At 45.0% G+C, this 13,166-nt stretch overlaps 1 protein-coding gene across 1 annotated transcript in view; it reads left to right on the forward strand.

Annotated features, from left to right (window-relative positions):
- The window catches only part of ttll7 (tubulin tyrosine ligase-like family, member 7), a 331,613-nt gene that overhangs the window by 246,555 nt on the left and 71,892 nt on the right, over nt 1-13,166 (forward strand). The window contains exon 18 of the mRNA XM_087990253.1: nt 10,949-11,029. Coding sequence (XP_087846379.1) covers nt 10,949-11,029 — 81 coding nt within the window. The remainder of the gene's footprint in view (nt 1-10,948; nt 11,030-13,166) is intronic.

A 13,166-nucleotide genomic window follows, 5' to 3' on the forward strand; every position in this document is an offset into this window, starting at 1 on the left:
CTAGTCTCTGACCTGCCTTGTAGCCACTGTGTTTATGTGGTGAGTCCAGTTGAGATTCTGGTCAATGGTAACCCCAAGGATGTTGACAGTGGGGGATTGTCAAGGGGTGATCGTTAGAGTGTCTCTTATAGGTGATGGTCATTGTCTGACATTTGTGTGGTGTGAATGTTACTTGCCACTTGTCAGCCCAAGCCTGGATATTGTCCAGATCTTGTTGAATATGGACTGCTTCAGTATCTGAGGAGTCGCGAATGGTGCTGAACACTGGCCAATCATCAGCGAGCATCCCCACTCCTGACTTTATGACAGAGGGAAAGTCATTGATGAAGCAACTGAAGATTGTTGGGCCTAGCACACTACCCTGAGGAACTCCTGTAGAGATGTCCTTGAGCTGAGATGACTGACCCTCCACAACCACAACCATCTTCCTTTGTGCCAGGTTTGACTCTAACCAGTGGAGTGTTTACCCATTGATTCCAGTTTTGCCAGGGCTCCTTGATGCCGTACTCGGTCCAATGCTGGAAAGTCTGGCAGTCAGAAACAAAATCTGAAACTGCTGGAAAAAAATCCGCAGGTGTAACAGCATGTGTGGAGGGAAAGCAGAGTTAACATTTTGGGTCCAGCGACCGTTCTAGAGAAGAAGGAGAAAGTGAGGACTGCAGATGCTGGAGAGCCAGAGTCGAAAAGTGTGGTGCTGGAAAAGCACAGCAGGTCAGGCAACATCAGAGGAGCAGAAGTGGTAATGTTTGTGTCTGAAACATCGACTCTTCTGCTGCTCAGGTGCTGCCTGACCTGCTGTGCTTTTCCACTGCCACACTTTTCGACTCTTATACAGCAGAATCATTTCCCCTTGGTGGAAGGATCAATGCCAAGAGGGTATAGATTAAAGATAAGGGACAGGAGATTTAGAGGAAATGTGAGGAAAGTTATTTTTACCCAGAGGATGTTGGAAGTCTGGAACTCTCTGCCTGTAAGGGTGGGAGAGGCAGAAGCCCTCATCACATTGAAGAAGTATTTAGATGTGCACTTGTGATGCCAAAGGCATAAAAGGCTTTGGGCCAAGTGCTGGAAAATGAGATTAGAGTAGGAGGTTATGGGTCAGGTGGTTGTTTTTGACTGATGCAGACACAAAAAGGTGGGGGAGTGGCATTGCTAATCAGGGATAGTATCACAGATGCAGAAAGGGAGATCGTTGAGGAGGATCTGTCCATGGAATCAGTATGGGTAGAAGTCAGAAACAGGAAAGGAGCAGTCACTGTATTGGGAGTTTTCTGCAGACCCACCCTCGATAGCAACAGAAACATGGAGGAGCAGATTGGGAAGCCGATTTTGGAAAGGTCCAAAGGTAACAGGGTTGTTGTCATGGGTGACTTTAACTTCTCTAATATTGTTTGGAACCTCCTTGGTTCAAATAATTTGGACAGAGCTGTTTTTGTCAGGTGCATCCAGGAAGGGTTCCTGGCGCAATGTGTAGATAGGCCAATCTCGAGGGGAGGACATATTGGATTGGATGCTTGGCAACACGCCATGCCAGGTGTCAGACCTCTCAGCGCGAGAGCATTTTGGTGATAGTGATCACAACTCCTTAAACTTTACTATACTCATGGGGAGGGATAGGAGCAGACGGTGTGGGAAAGTCTTTAATTGGGGGAGAGGGATGTACAATGCTACTAGACAGGGATCTAGAGGGTTACAAGGTAGCCAGGAAGAAACTGAAAAATGGACTTAGGAGAGCTAGAAGGAAATATGAAAAAGCAATAATGGGTAGGATTAAAGAAAACCCCAAGGCATTCTACATTTACGTGAGGAACAAGAGGATGGCCAGAGTGAGGGTAGGGCCGATCAGGGATAGTGGAGGGAACTTGTGCCTGGAGTCAGAGGATGTAGAGGAGCTCCTTAATGATTAATTTGCTTCAGTATTCGCTACTGAGAGGGACCTTGATGTTTCTGAGGACAGTGTGAAACAGGCTGATATGCTTGAACTGGTTGATGTTAAGAAGGAGGATGTGATGAAAATTTTGAAAAATATAAAGGGGTAGGTAAATCCCCAGGGCTGGATGGGATATACCCAAGGTTACAACAGGAAGTGAAGGAAGAAATTACTCTACCTTTTTGTTCTCACTGTCCACTGGAGTAGTGCCAGATGATTGGAGGGTGGCAAATGTTATTCCCTTGTTCAAGAAAGTGAATAGGGATAATTCTGGAAATTACAGGACCAGTCAGTATTACTTCTGTGATGAGCAAATTATTGGAGAGGATTTGAGAGACAGCATTTATGATTACTTGGAAAACTATAGTTCGATTGGAAATAGTCAGCATGGCTTTATGAGGCGCAGGTCATGCCTCACAAACCTTATTAAATTCTTTGAGAATGTGACAAAACACATTGATGAAGGTAGAACAGTGGATGTGGTGTACATGGATTTAAGCATGGCGTTTGATAAGGTTCCCCATGATAGGCTCATTCAGAAAGTAAGGGGGCATGTGAAAAAAGGAAATTTGGCTGTCTGATACAGAATTAGCTGGACTACAGAAGACAGAAGGTGGTAGTAGATGGAAAGTATTCAGCCTGAAGTTCAGTGACCAGTGAAGTTCCACAGGATCTGTTCTGGGACCTTTGTTCTTTGTGATTTTTATAAATGACTTAGATGAGAAAGTGAAGGGGTGGGTTAGTAAGTTTGCCAATGACAAGAAGGTTGGTGGAGTTGTGGATAGTTTGGAGGGCTGTTGTAGGTTGCAACGGGAAAGTGACAGGATGCAGAATGGGGCTGAGAAGTGGCAGATGGAATTCAACCTGGAAAAGTGTGAAGTGATTCATTTTGGAAGGTCAAATTTGAATGCAGATTACAGGGTTAAAGACAGGATTCTTGGTAGTGTGGAGGAACAGAGGGATCTTGGGGTCCATGTACATAGATCCCTCAAGGTTGCCACCCAAGTTGATAGGGTTGTTAAGAAGATGTATGGTGTGTTGGCTTTCATTAGCAGGGGGATTGTGTTTAAGAGCTGTGAGGTTATGCTGCAGCTCTATAGGGCCCTGGTTAGATCACACTTGGAATATTGTGTTGGAATACTGGTCACCTCATTATAGGAGTGATATAGGATGCAGAGATTTACCAGGATGTTGCCTGGACTGGAGAGCATGTCTTATGATGAAAGGCTGAGGGAGCTAGGGCTTTTCTTAATGGAGCAAAGAAGGATGAGAAGGAACTTGATAGAGGTGTACAAGATGATGAGAGGCATAGATAGAGTGGATAGCCAGAGACCTTTTGCCATGGCAGAAATGTCTATCACTAGGTGGCATCATTTTAAGATTTAGGGGAGATGTCAGAGGTCAGTTCTTTACGCAGAGAATGGTGGGTGCTTGGAATGCACTGCCAGTGGTGGTAGTAGAGTCAGAGACATTAGGGACATTTAAGCGACTCCTGGATAGGCACATGGAAGATAGCACAGTGAAAGGTATGCAGGTCAGTTTGACCTTAGAGTAGAATGAAAGGTCAGCACAATATCGAGGGCCAAAGAGTCTGGCCATGCTGTGTTCTGTCTGAGAACCACCTCCTTCACACCCAAACCTTCCTGCTTTAATTGAGTCCCACTGTCGAGCTACTGAAGACCTTAATTAGTGATAATGGAATCATGGAGATGAGAGGGGCAGAAAAAAATGTCTGGGAACAATCAGAATATGAATCGCCTCCATAAAAGGCCAAAGACTCGAAATGGATCCTTTAATCTGATGTAACAATGGCTTGGTGAAAATATCTAGTACAAAGTATTTTTCTTTCACTAAATAGTTTTATTCATGAACTCAACCTGTCTAGTGAGATGAAAGATTTAGTATCGAGGGACTTGCATCTTAAAGGCACCTTTTCAATAAAAGCTGCCCTCATTCTTTTGGTTAAACAGTAATAGAAAGACTGTTTCTTTTATTGTTCATTTATGAATGTGTTGAATCTTTTCTTCTCGAATCAATAGACGCTGGAGAGCATTTCTGTTCTTTTCAACGGTGCTTTTGAAGTCTCCGTGCTTCAAATGTCAGCCAAGAGAGCAATGGTAGCATCACACCTCAGCCTTAGACAGTCTGCTCTGCTGCAGGAATGTTTCGTTTCAGAGAGAGATTTTTATTTTAAGGACATTCAGGGAGACTGGGGAAGTTGGGCTTGTTCCTCCACCAGCAGACAAGGTGAAAGATGGAATGGTGAGGGGTTTTGATGGACTATTCTCAGGAGATCTTGTTTCCACTGGCAAGAGCTTTGAGGGTTAGATTCCCTACAGTGTGGAAACAGGCCCTTCGGCCCAACAAGTCCACAATGACCCTCCAAGCAGTCACCCACCCAGACCCTTTTCCCTCTGACTAATGCACCTATCACTATGGACAATTTAGAATGGCCAATTCACCTGACCTGCACATCTTTGGACTGTGGGAGAAAACCGGAGCACCTGGAGGAAACCTACGCAGACACGGGGAGAATGTGCAAACTCCACACAGACAGTCACCCAAGGCTGGAATCAAACTTGGGACTCTGGTGCTGTGAGGCAGCAGTGCTAACCACTGAACCACTGTGTCGCAGGAGACTGCAATATTCTAATGAAGCACAGTACAGGTTTAAGGAGCACACCTTGTTTTCCACTGAGGCACGTCATAGCCTCAAGGTCTCAACATTGACCTCTATAACGTTACAAGCCTTGTCTTGTCTGTGTTCCAGTTCTGATGAAGAGTCACATTGGATTCAAAATATTTACTCTGTTCCTCTCTCCACAGATGCTGCTGAGTTTCTCCAGCAATTTCTGTTTTTTGTTTCAGATTTTCAGAATCTGCAGTATTTTGCTTTCATTATCATTGGTAAAGAAGGCACTGAGGAAATCAAAATATTTTTTCTATTGTGGGATGTGGGTGTTGCTGCTGGGCCCAGCATTTATTGCCTGTCCCTGGTGGTCCTTGAGAAGGTGGTGGTGAGCCGCCATCTTGAACTGCTATATGTGCTTTAGGTAGACCCACAATGCCCTTATAGGAACGGAATTCCAGGATTTTGACCCAGCGACAGTGAAGATATGGGGATATATTTCCACGTCAGGATGGTGAGTGGCTTGGAGATGAATGTTTGCAACTTTTCCAGTCTGTAAGTTGTTATGATTGGGAATGAGTTGCCTGAAGGGCAGATGAGGAAAAGCTTCTAATGAGCTAGTTTAGGCACCGTGGACTGAATGGTTTCATTCTGTGCTGGATCGCTCGATGATACCACCCTCATAATCAATTTGGTTCATCAAATCTCATGAGGAGAACCTCATGAATGGATTGATGTGCAGGTGGGAATCTGGTCTTTGCCTCCAACTGCATCCCAAATAACAAAAGGATCTGAAAAGGATAGTGGGGGCAAAGTCAAGATAAAAACACGTGGGGCCTTCAGAGTTAGAGCAGCTGCTTTTGACCCTTCATGCTGCTGCCTGGATTCGTTTGTGACCCTCCTCCACTTGGGTGAGGGGTGGAGCTGGTGTGGGAGGGCATGGGACCCAGGTAGTGCAGTGGGGAGCCATTGTCCAGGCTGTCCATCTTCTTCTGACCACTAGGTACAACCTACATGATTGGCAACTTATAGCTACTGCCCCCACCAGGCCCCAGTGACTTCAGTGAGGTCTAGCGAGGGGTGCCATCTTAGAACTTAGGTCTCAAGCCAATTCACAACATTGGGATCATTACCATTATCCACTTCTGAATAATCTTGCTTGACAGAAAGTAACTGTCAGAAGCAGAGATCGAATTGTAAAACCTCTACAGTGTGGAAGCAGGCCATTTGGCCCATCAAGTAGGCACTGACCCTCCAAAGAGCATCCCATCCAGACCCATCCTAGCCCTGTAACTGTGCGTTTCCCATGGCTGATCCTCCTAGCCTACATACCCCTGGACACTGTGGGTAATATCACATGGCCAGTCCGCCTAACCTGCACATCTTCGGAGCACTCAGAGGAAAGATATCAAAACATGAGGAGAATGTGAAAACTCCATAGAGCCGCCCAAGGGTGGAATTAAACCCAGGTCCCTGGCATTGTGAGGCAGCAGTGCTAACCACTGAGCCAGCAGACCACCCTTCTAGATGGCCTTTCGAAGGTGGCCTTTTTCTGGACGTGGTGATTTCTTTTCCCTGAATAGACTTTATTCCTCGACTCATTGCAAACTCATACCACCTTGTGGTAGCTTTGCTGATAAAACAGACTTGAACACAGTGGAAGACAACCATTATATCCCAGATGGACTCTTCCTTCAGATGATTGAATGGGGGTCAGTGTTGGTTTAGTTCGTGTCTGGTGGGAATGGACCCTTTCTGTTGGATTCTCACCCACTTTAAAGATGGCTGAAAATCCCTGTAAATCAGCAGTGAGAAGGTAGATGGTGGGATAGTGTTAATGTTCTTGGGCTTTTAATCCTAGAAGGTGGCGTGGTGGGTCAGTGGTTAGCACTGCTGCCTCACAGCGCCAGGGACCTGGGTTCAATTCCACCTTGGACGACTGCCTGTGTGGAGTTTGCACATTCTCCCTGTGTCTGTGTGGGTTTCCTCCGGATGTTTCAGTTTCTTTCCACAGTCCAAAGATGTGCAGGTTAGGTGGAGCGGCCATGCTAAATTGCCCATAGTGTTCAGGGAGATGTAGGTTAGATGCATTAGTCAGGGGTAAATGTAGACCAGTCAGGGAATGGATTACTCTTTGGAGGGTCACTGTGGACTTGTTGGGCTGAAGGGCTTGTTTCCACGCTGTCAGGATTCTATGATCTTTCTACGATTCCACGGCCACACAAGTACTCAGGAACCATGGGTTCAAATTCCACCACTCAGCTGGTGGTATTTAAATTCAATTAATAAGTCTGAAACTGAAAGCGAGTCTCAGTGACGGGGATCATGGTAATTGTAAAAATTTACTTTTTGCATGCCCTTTAAGGAATCTATAGTTCCTGCCTGGTCTGGGCTACATGTGACTCCGCACCCACAGCAATGCGGTGAACTAATAATTGCTTTCTGAAATGGCCAAGCAAGTTGAAAGGCAATTAAGGATGGGCAATAAATGTTGGCCTTGCCAGTAAAGGAAAACACCCAAAAGCTTGCATTTATATAGCTCCTTTAACAGAATAAAATAAGAACAAAGAAGAACAAGGAAAATGTACAGCCCAGGAACAGGCCCTTCGGCCCTCCAAGCCTGAGCCGATCCAAATATACTGTCTAAATCTGTCGGTCAATTCCTAAGCATTTGTATCCCTCTGCTCCCCACCTACTCATGCATCTGTCCAGACGCATCTTAATTGAATCTACCGTGCCTGCCTCTACCACCTCTGCTGGCAACGCGTTCCAACCACCCACCACCCTCTGTATGAAGTACTTGCCGCGTGTATTCCCCTTAAACTTTCCACCTCTCACCTTGAGAGCATGAACTCTCGTTATACAATCCTTCACCCTGGGAAAAAGCTTGTCTCTATCCACCCTGTCTATACCCTTCATGATTTTGTAAACCTCAATCAGGTCCCCCCTCAATCTCCTTTTTTCTAATGAAAATAAACCTAACCTACTCAACCTCTCTTCATAGCTAGCACCTTCCATACCAGGCAACATCCTCGTAAACCTTCTCTGCACCCTCTCCAAAGCGTCCACATCCTTTTGGTAATGTGGCGACCAGAACTGTACATAGTATTCTAAATGCAGCCGAACCAATGTGTTGTACAATTTTAACATGACTTGCCAGCTCTTATACTCATTACCCTGTCCAATGAAGGCAAGCATACTATATGCCTTCTTGACCACTCTATCCACTTATGCAGCTACCTTCAGGGTACAATGGACCTGCACTCCAAGATCTCGCTGCCCATCAACTTTTCCCAAGGCTCTTCCGTTCATTGTATAATTCATTCTAGAATTAGACTTGCCTAAATGCATCACCTCACATTTGTCTGGATTGAACTCCATCTGCCACTTTTCTGCCCAACTCTCCAGTCTATCTATATCCTCCTGTATTCTCTGACAGTCCCTTATGCTTTCTGCTACTCCACCAATCTTTGTGTCATCTGCAAACTTGCTGATCACACCAACAGTGTCCTCTTATAGATCATTTATGTATATTACAAACAACAGTGACCCCAGCACTGACCCCTGTGGAACACCACTGTTCACCTTTCTCCATTTTGAGAAACTCCCTTCAACTACTACTCTCTGTCTCCTGTTGCTCAACCAGTTCTTTATCCACCTAGCTAGAACACCCTGCACACTATGTGACTTCATTTTCTCCATTAGTCTGCAATGGAGAGCCTTATCAAATGCCTTACTAAAGTCCATGTATATGACATCAACAGCCCTTCCTTCACCTATCAACTTGGTCACTTCTTCGAAGAACTCTATTAAGTTGGTAAGGCACGATATCCCCCGCACAAAACCATGTTGCCTATCACTGATAAGCCCATTCTTTTCTAAATATAAATAGATCCTATCTCTCAGTACCCTCTCCAGCAACTTCCCCACCACTGACATCAGGTTCACTGGTCACCCTTCTTGTACAGGGGAACAACATGAGCAACCTTCCAGTCCTCTGGCATCTCACCTGTATTTAAGGATGCCACAAAGATATCTGTCAAGGCTCCAGCTATTTCCTCTCTCGCCTCCCTCAGCAATCTGGGATAGATCCCATCCGGTCCTGGGGATTTGTCCACCTTAATAACCTCTAGCCTACCCAACACATCTTCCCTACTTGTGCCAACGTGATCCAGACTAATCAAACTTCTATCTCTAATCTCAACATTCATCATGTTCCTCTCCTCAGTGAACACTGATGCAAAGTAATCATTCAGAATCTCACCCATTCTCTCAGGTTTGACACACAGCCTTCCTTCATTATCCTTTCATGGACCAATCCTTTCCCTAGTTACCAGCTTGCTTCTTATATAAGAATAAAATGCTTTGGGATTTTCCTTAGTTCTGCTTCCTAAAGCGATTTCATGGCCCCTTTTAGCCTGCTCTGTTCCTCGTTTAAGACTTGTCCTACTCTTCTGATTTTCCTCCAGGGCCCGTTCTGTTCTTAGCTGCCTAGACCTTATGTAAGCTTCCCTTTCCCTCTTGGCTAGTCGTACAATTTCTCCTGTCATCCACAGTTCACGAATCTTGCCCTTCCTATCCTTTGCCTTTAACGGACATGCCTATCCCGCATTACCGTTAACCTATCTTTGAAAGCCTCCCACATCTCAAACGTGGACTTCCCTTCAAATAGCTGTGTCCAATCCACATTTCCCAGCTCCTGCCTAATTTTGATATAATTGACCCTGGCCCTGTTTAGTATTCTTTCCTTTGGACCACTCTCATCTTTATCTACGAGTATTCTAAAACTTGCAGAATTGTGGTCACTGTCCCCAAAGAAATCCCCCACCGCAACTTCTGTCACCTGTCCTGGCTCGTTCCCCAGTACCAGATCCAATATGGCGCCTTCCCTCATCGGACTATTGATATATTGACATACTGCTCTAGAATGTCCCAAGAAGCTTCAAGGGAAACAAAATTTCTAAGTAGTTGTGCCCACCATTTCACTTTTTAGTTACTTATGGGAAGTGGCATCACTGTATGGGCCACTATTTATCCACCTAGCTAGAACACCCTGCACACTATTTATTGCTCGTCCCTAGTTGCCCCTTGAGAAGGTGATGGTGAGCTGCCTTCTTTAACTGCTGCAGTCCACCTACTGTAAGTAGATCCACAATGCCCTTAGGGAACAACTTCCAGGATTTGGAACCAATGACACTGAAGGAATGGTGATATGTTTCCAAATGGTGAGGGGCTTGGAGGGGAACTTTCAAGGGGTGGTGTTCCCATGCATCTGCTGTTCTTGTCCTTCTAGATATAAGTGGGCGTAGGTTTGGAAAGTGCTGCCAAAGGAGCTTTGGTGAGTTTCTGCAGTGTATCTTATAGACAGTAAACACTGCTGCTACTGAGCATCGGTGGTGGAGGGAGTGGATGCTTGTGGATGTGGTGCCAATCAAACGGGCTGCTTGTTCTGGACAGTGTTGAGCTTCTCGATTGTTCTTGGAGCTGCACCCACCCAGGTAACTGGGGAATATTCCATCACACACCTGACTTGTGCCTTGTTGATGGTTTGGGGAGTCAGGAGGTGAGTTACTTGCCTCAGTATTTCCTAGCCTCTGACCTATTCATGTAGCCACAATATTTATAAGGTGAGTCCAGTTCTGTTCAAGGTTAACCCTCAGAATGTTGCCAGTGGGAAATACAGTGATGGTAATGCCATTGAATGCCAAAGGGTATTAATTAGATTCTACGGAAGGGTCACTGCAACTGGAACATTAACTCTGATTTCACTCCTCAGATATTGCGCCTTTCCGGCAGTTTCTGTTTTTGCTTCTCATTTCCAGCCTCCGGAGTTCTTTCAGTGTTTAATGGTTGGATTCTCCCTTGTTGTAGATGGCCAATGCCTGGCACTTTGTGGTGTGGATGTTACTTACCACTTGTCAGCATAAGCCTGAACATTGTCCAGGTCATGCTGCATTTGGACACGGACTGCGTCAGTATCTGAGGAGCAGCGTATGGTGCTGAACCTTCGTGCTGCACTAGAGAGTCAGCCTGGACTTTGTGCTCAACTCTCTAGAGTGAACTTTCAACCCATAATCATTAGACAAGATGGCTACCAATTGAGCATCAAGGCATTTGATTTTATCATTTGAATTCTGCATCAAAGAAACCAGTCCTAGTGCACATATTGTTCTCTAAGACTTAATCAACAACTCAGCAATGATAAAGTTCTTTTTCAATTTAACTTAACAATTCAAGGTAATAACTTTTTCAGTTGGTTATTTGGAGAAGCTAATCCTACTTCTCAGATACCGGTAGATGATTGACTCTAATTTGCCAAGTACTTGCCTGAGATATTTTCCTGTGTGACCTTTAATGATGTTCACACACTCTTCCAATTCTGTTCACAGATACTAGACAACTGGAAGTATCATAAACCAAAGGTAGCTTCTTATTGGCTGGTCAAACTGGACTCTACAAAACAACGTAAGGTAAGTGACTATAGATTGCAGAGAACTATGTGTTCATAGAGCCATACAGATTTAGAGCACAGAGAAAAGTCCTTTGGCCCATCCAATCCATGCTGGTCAGAAACAGGCACTTCACTATTCTGAGAAAAAGTGAAGTCTGCAGATACTGGAGGTCAGAGTCGAGAGTATGGTGCTGGAAAAGCACAGCAGCTCAGGCGACATCCGAGGAGCAAGAGAATTGATGTTTCGGGCATAAGCCTCAGGGGTGGTGAGATAAATGGGAGGGGCGTGGGGCTGGGGGGAACGTAGTTGAGAGTGCTATAGATGGATGGAGGAAGGGGTAAAGGTGATAGGTCAGAGAGGGGGGTGGAGCGGATCGTTGGGAAGGAAGATTGACAGGTCGGACAGGTCATGAGGATGGTGCTGAGCTGGAAGGTTGGAACTGGGGTAAGGTGGGGGGAGGGGAAATGAGGAAACTGTTGAAGTCCACATTGATGCCCTGGGGTTGTAGTGTTCTGAGGCGGAAAAATTAGGCGCTCTTTCTCCAGGCATCGGGTGGTGAGGGAGCGGCGGTGGAGGAGGCCCAGGACCTCCATGTCCTCAGCAGAGTGGGGGGGGGTTGAAATGTTCAGCCACGGGGCGGTGGGGTTGATTGGTGCGGGTGTCTCCGGGACCTCATTATTCTAATCCCAATTTCCAGCACTTGACCCATAGCTTTGTATGTCTTGGCATTATAAGTGCATATCTAAATACTTATGGAATAGAATCATAGATTATAGAGTACAGAAGAAGGCCATTGGACCCATCATGTTTATACTGGTTTCTGAAAGAGTTACCCAGCTAGTCTGTTTCTCCCTTATCTCTGTAGCTCTCTAAATTCCTCATTTTCAAATATCTATCCAGCTCTTATTTGAAGCCTCCAATGGAATCTGTCTCCTCCACTCTCCCAGGCAGCACATTCCAAATCCTAACAACTCTCTGAGTAAAGAAGTTCCTCCTCATCTCACTCCTAGCTCTCTTGCTGATAATCTGGAAAGTGTGATCCCTAGTTACTGACGTACCAATCAGTGGAAACAGAATGTCCTTGTTTACTCTGTCAAAATTGTTCATAATTTTCAACACCTCAACAAGTTCACCACTTGAGTTTCTCTGCTCCAAGGAGAATAAGCTCAATTTTTTTTCTTGTATCTAAAATCCTTCTTTCCTTGTATCATTCTAGTAAACTTCCTTTGTACTCTCTCCAGGGCTTTAACATCCTTCTTTAAATAAGGCGCCCAGAACTGAACACAATACTCCAATACTTCTTAAATGTTATGAGGATTTCTGCCTCTACCAATTATGTAGAGTGCCTAATTCCCACCATGTCTGGGAGAAAAAGCTGTTCCTCATATCCCATCGGAACCTGTTGCTGCTTACCTTGGTCATTGATGAATCCAAAATGTGGAAATGTTCCTTCCTACCTACCCTATGTATGCCCCTCATAAGTTTACGCACTTTGATTGTGGCCCTCTCAGTCTGCCCGGCTCCAAGGAGAGTAACCCCAGTCTTTCCAAACTCTTTTCATAATTAAAAGTCTCCAGCTCAGGCAACATCCTGGTAAATTCCCTCAGCACCCTCTCCTGTGAGATCATATCTCTTCTCATTTAATGTGAAGTGCAGAGGAGGCTTGCGAGAATGATCCCGGGAGGAAAGCGCTTGTCGTATGAGGAGCAGTTGAGGGATCTGGGTCTGTACTCAATAGAGTTTAGAAGGATGAATCAATGGAACTTAGAGAATACTGAGGGGATAGAGTGGGCATGGAGAAGATGTTTAACGTGATATGCAAACAAAGCAAGGGATATGTAAGATTAAGCTTTTTCATACAATGAGTATTTAGAATATAGAATGCACTGCCTTGAAATATGGTGGAGGCAGGTTTAATTGAAGAATTCAAGAGCATATTCAATGGTTATTTGGATAGAAATTGCAGGAATATGGGAAAAGGCAGGAGATTGGCAGTCAATAACAGAAATGGAGGCATGATGGGACAAAGACGCTGCTTCAGTGCTGTGATAATTCTGTGATTCATTTGTATTATGGTTGTGAAATGTTAACATACATCTTAGCATCCAGATTTCAAAGGACTCCAATTTTGTTCGCAGCTCTTTAATTATTGTGC

The sequence above is a fragment of the Chiloscyllium plagiosum genome, unplaced genomic scaffold (genome assembly GCF_037043375.1).
Source record: "Chiloscyllium plagiosum isolate Xiang-an unplaced genomic scaffold, Cpla_swu_hap1 HiC_scaffold_9, whole genome shotgun sequence".
In the NCBI taxonomy this organism is placed as follows: Eukaryota; Metazoa; Chordata; class Chondrichthyes; order Orectolobiformes; family Hemiscylliidae; genus Chiloscyllium; species Chiloscyllium plagiosum.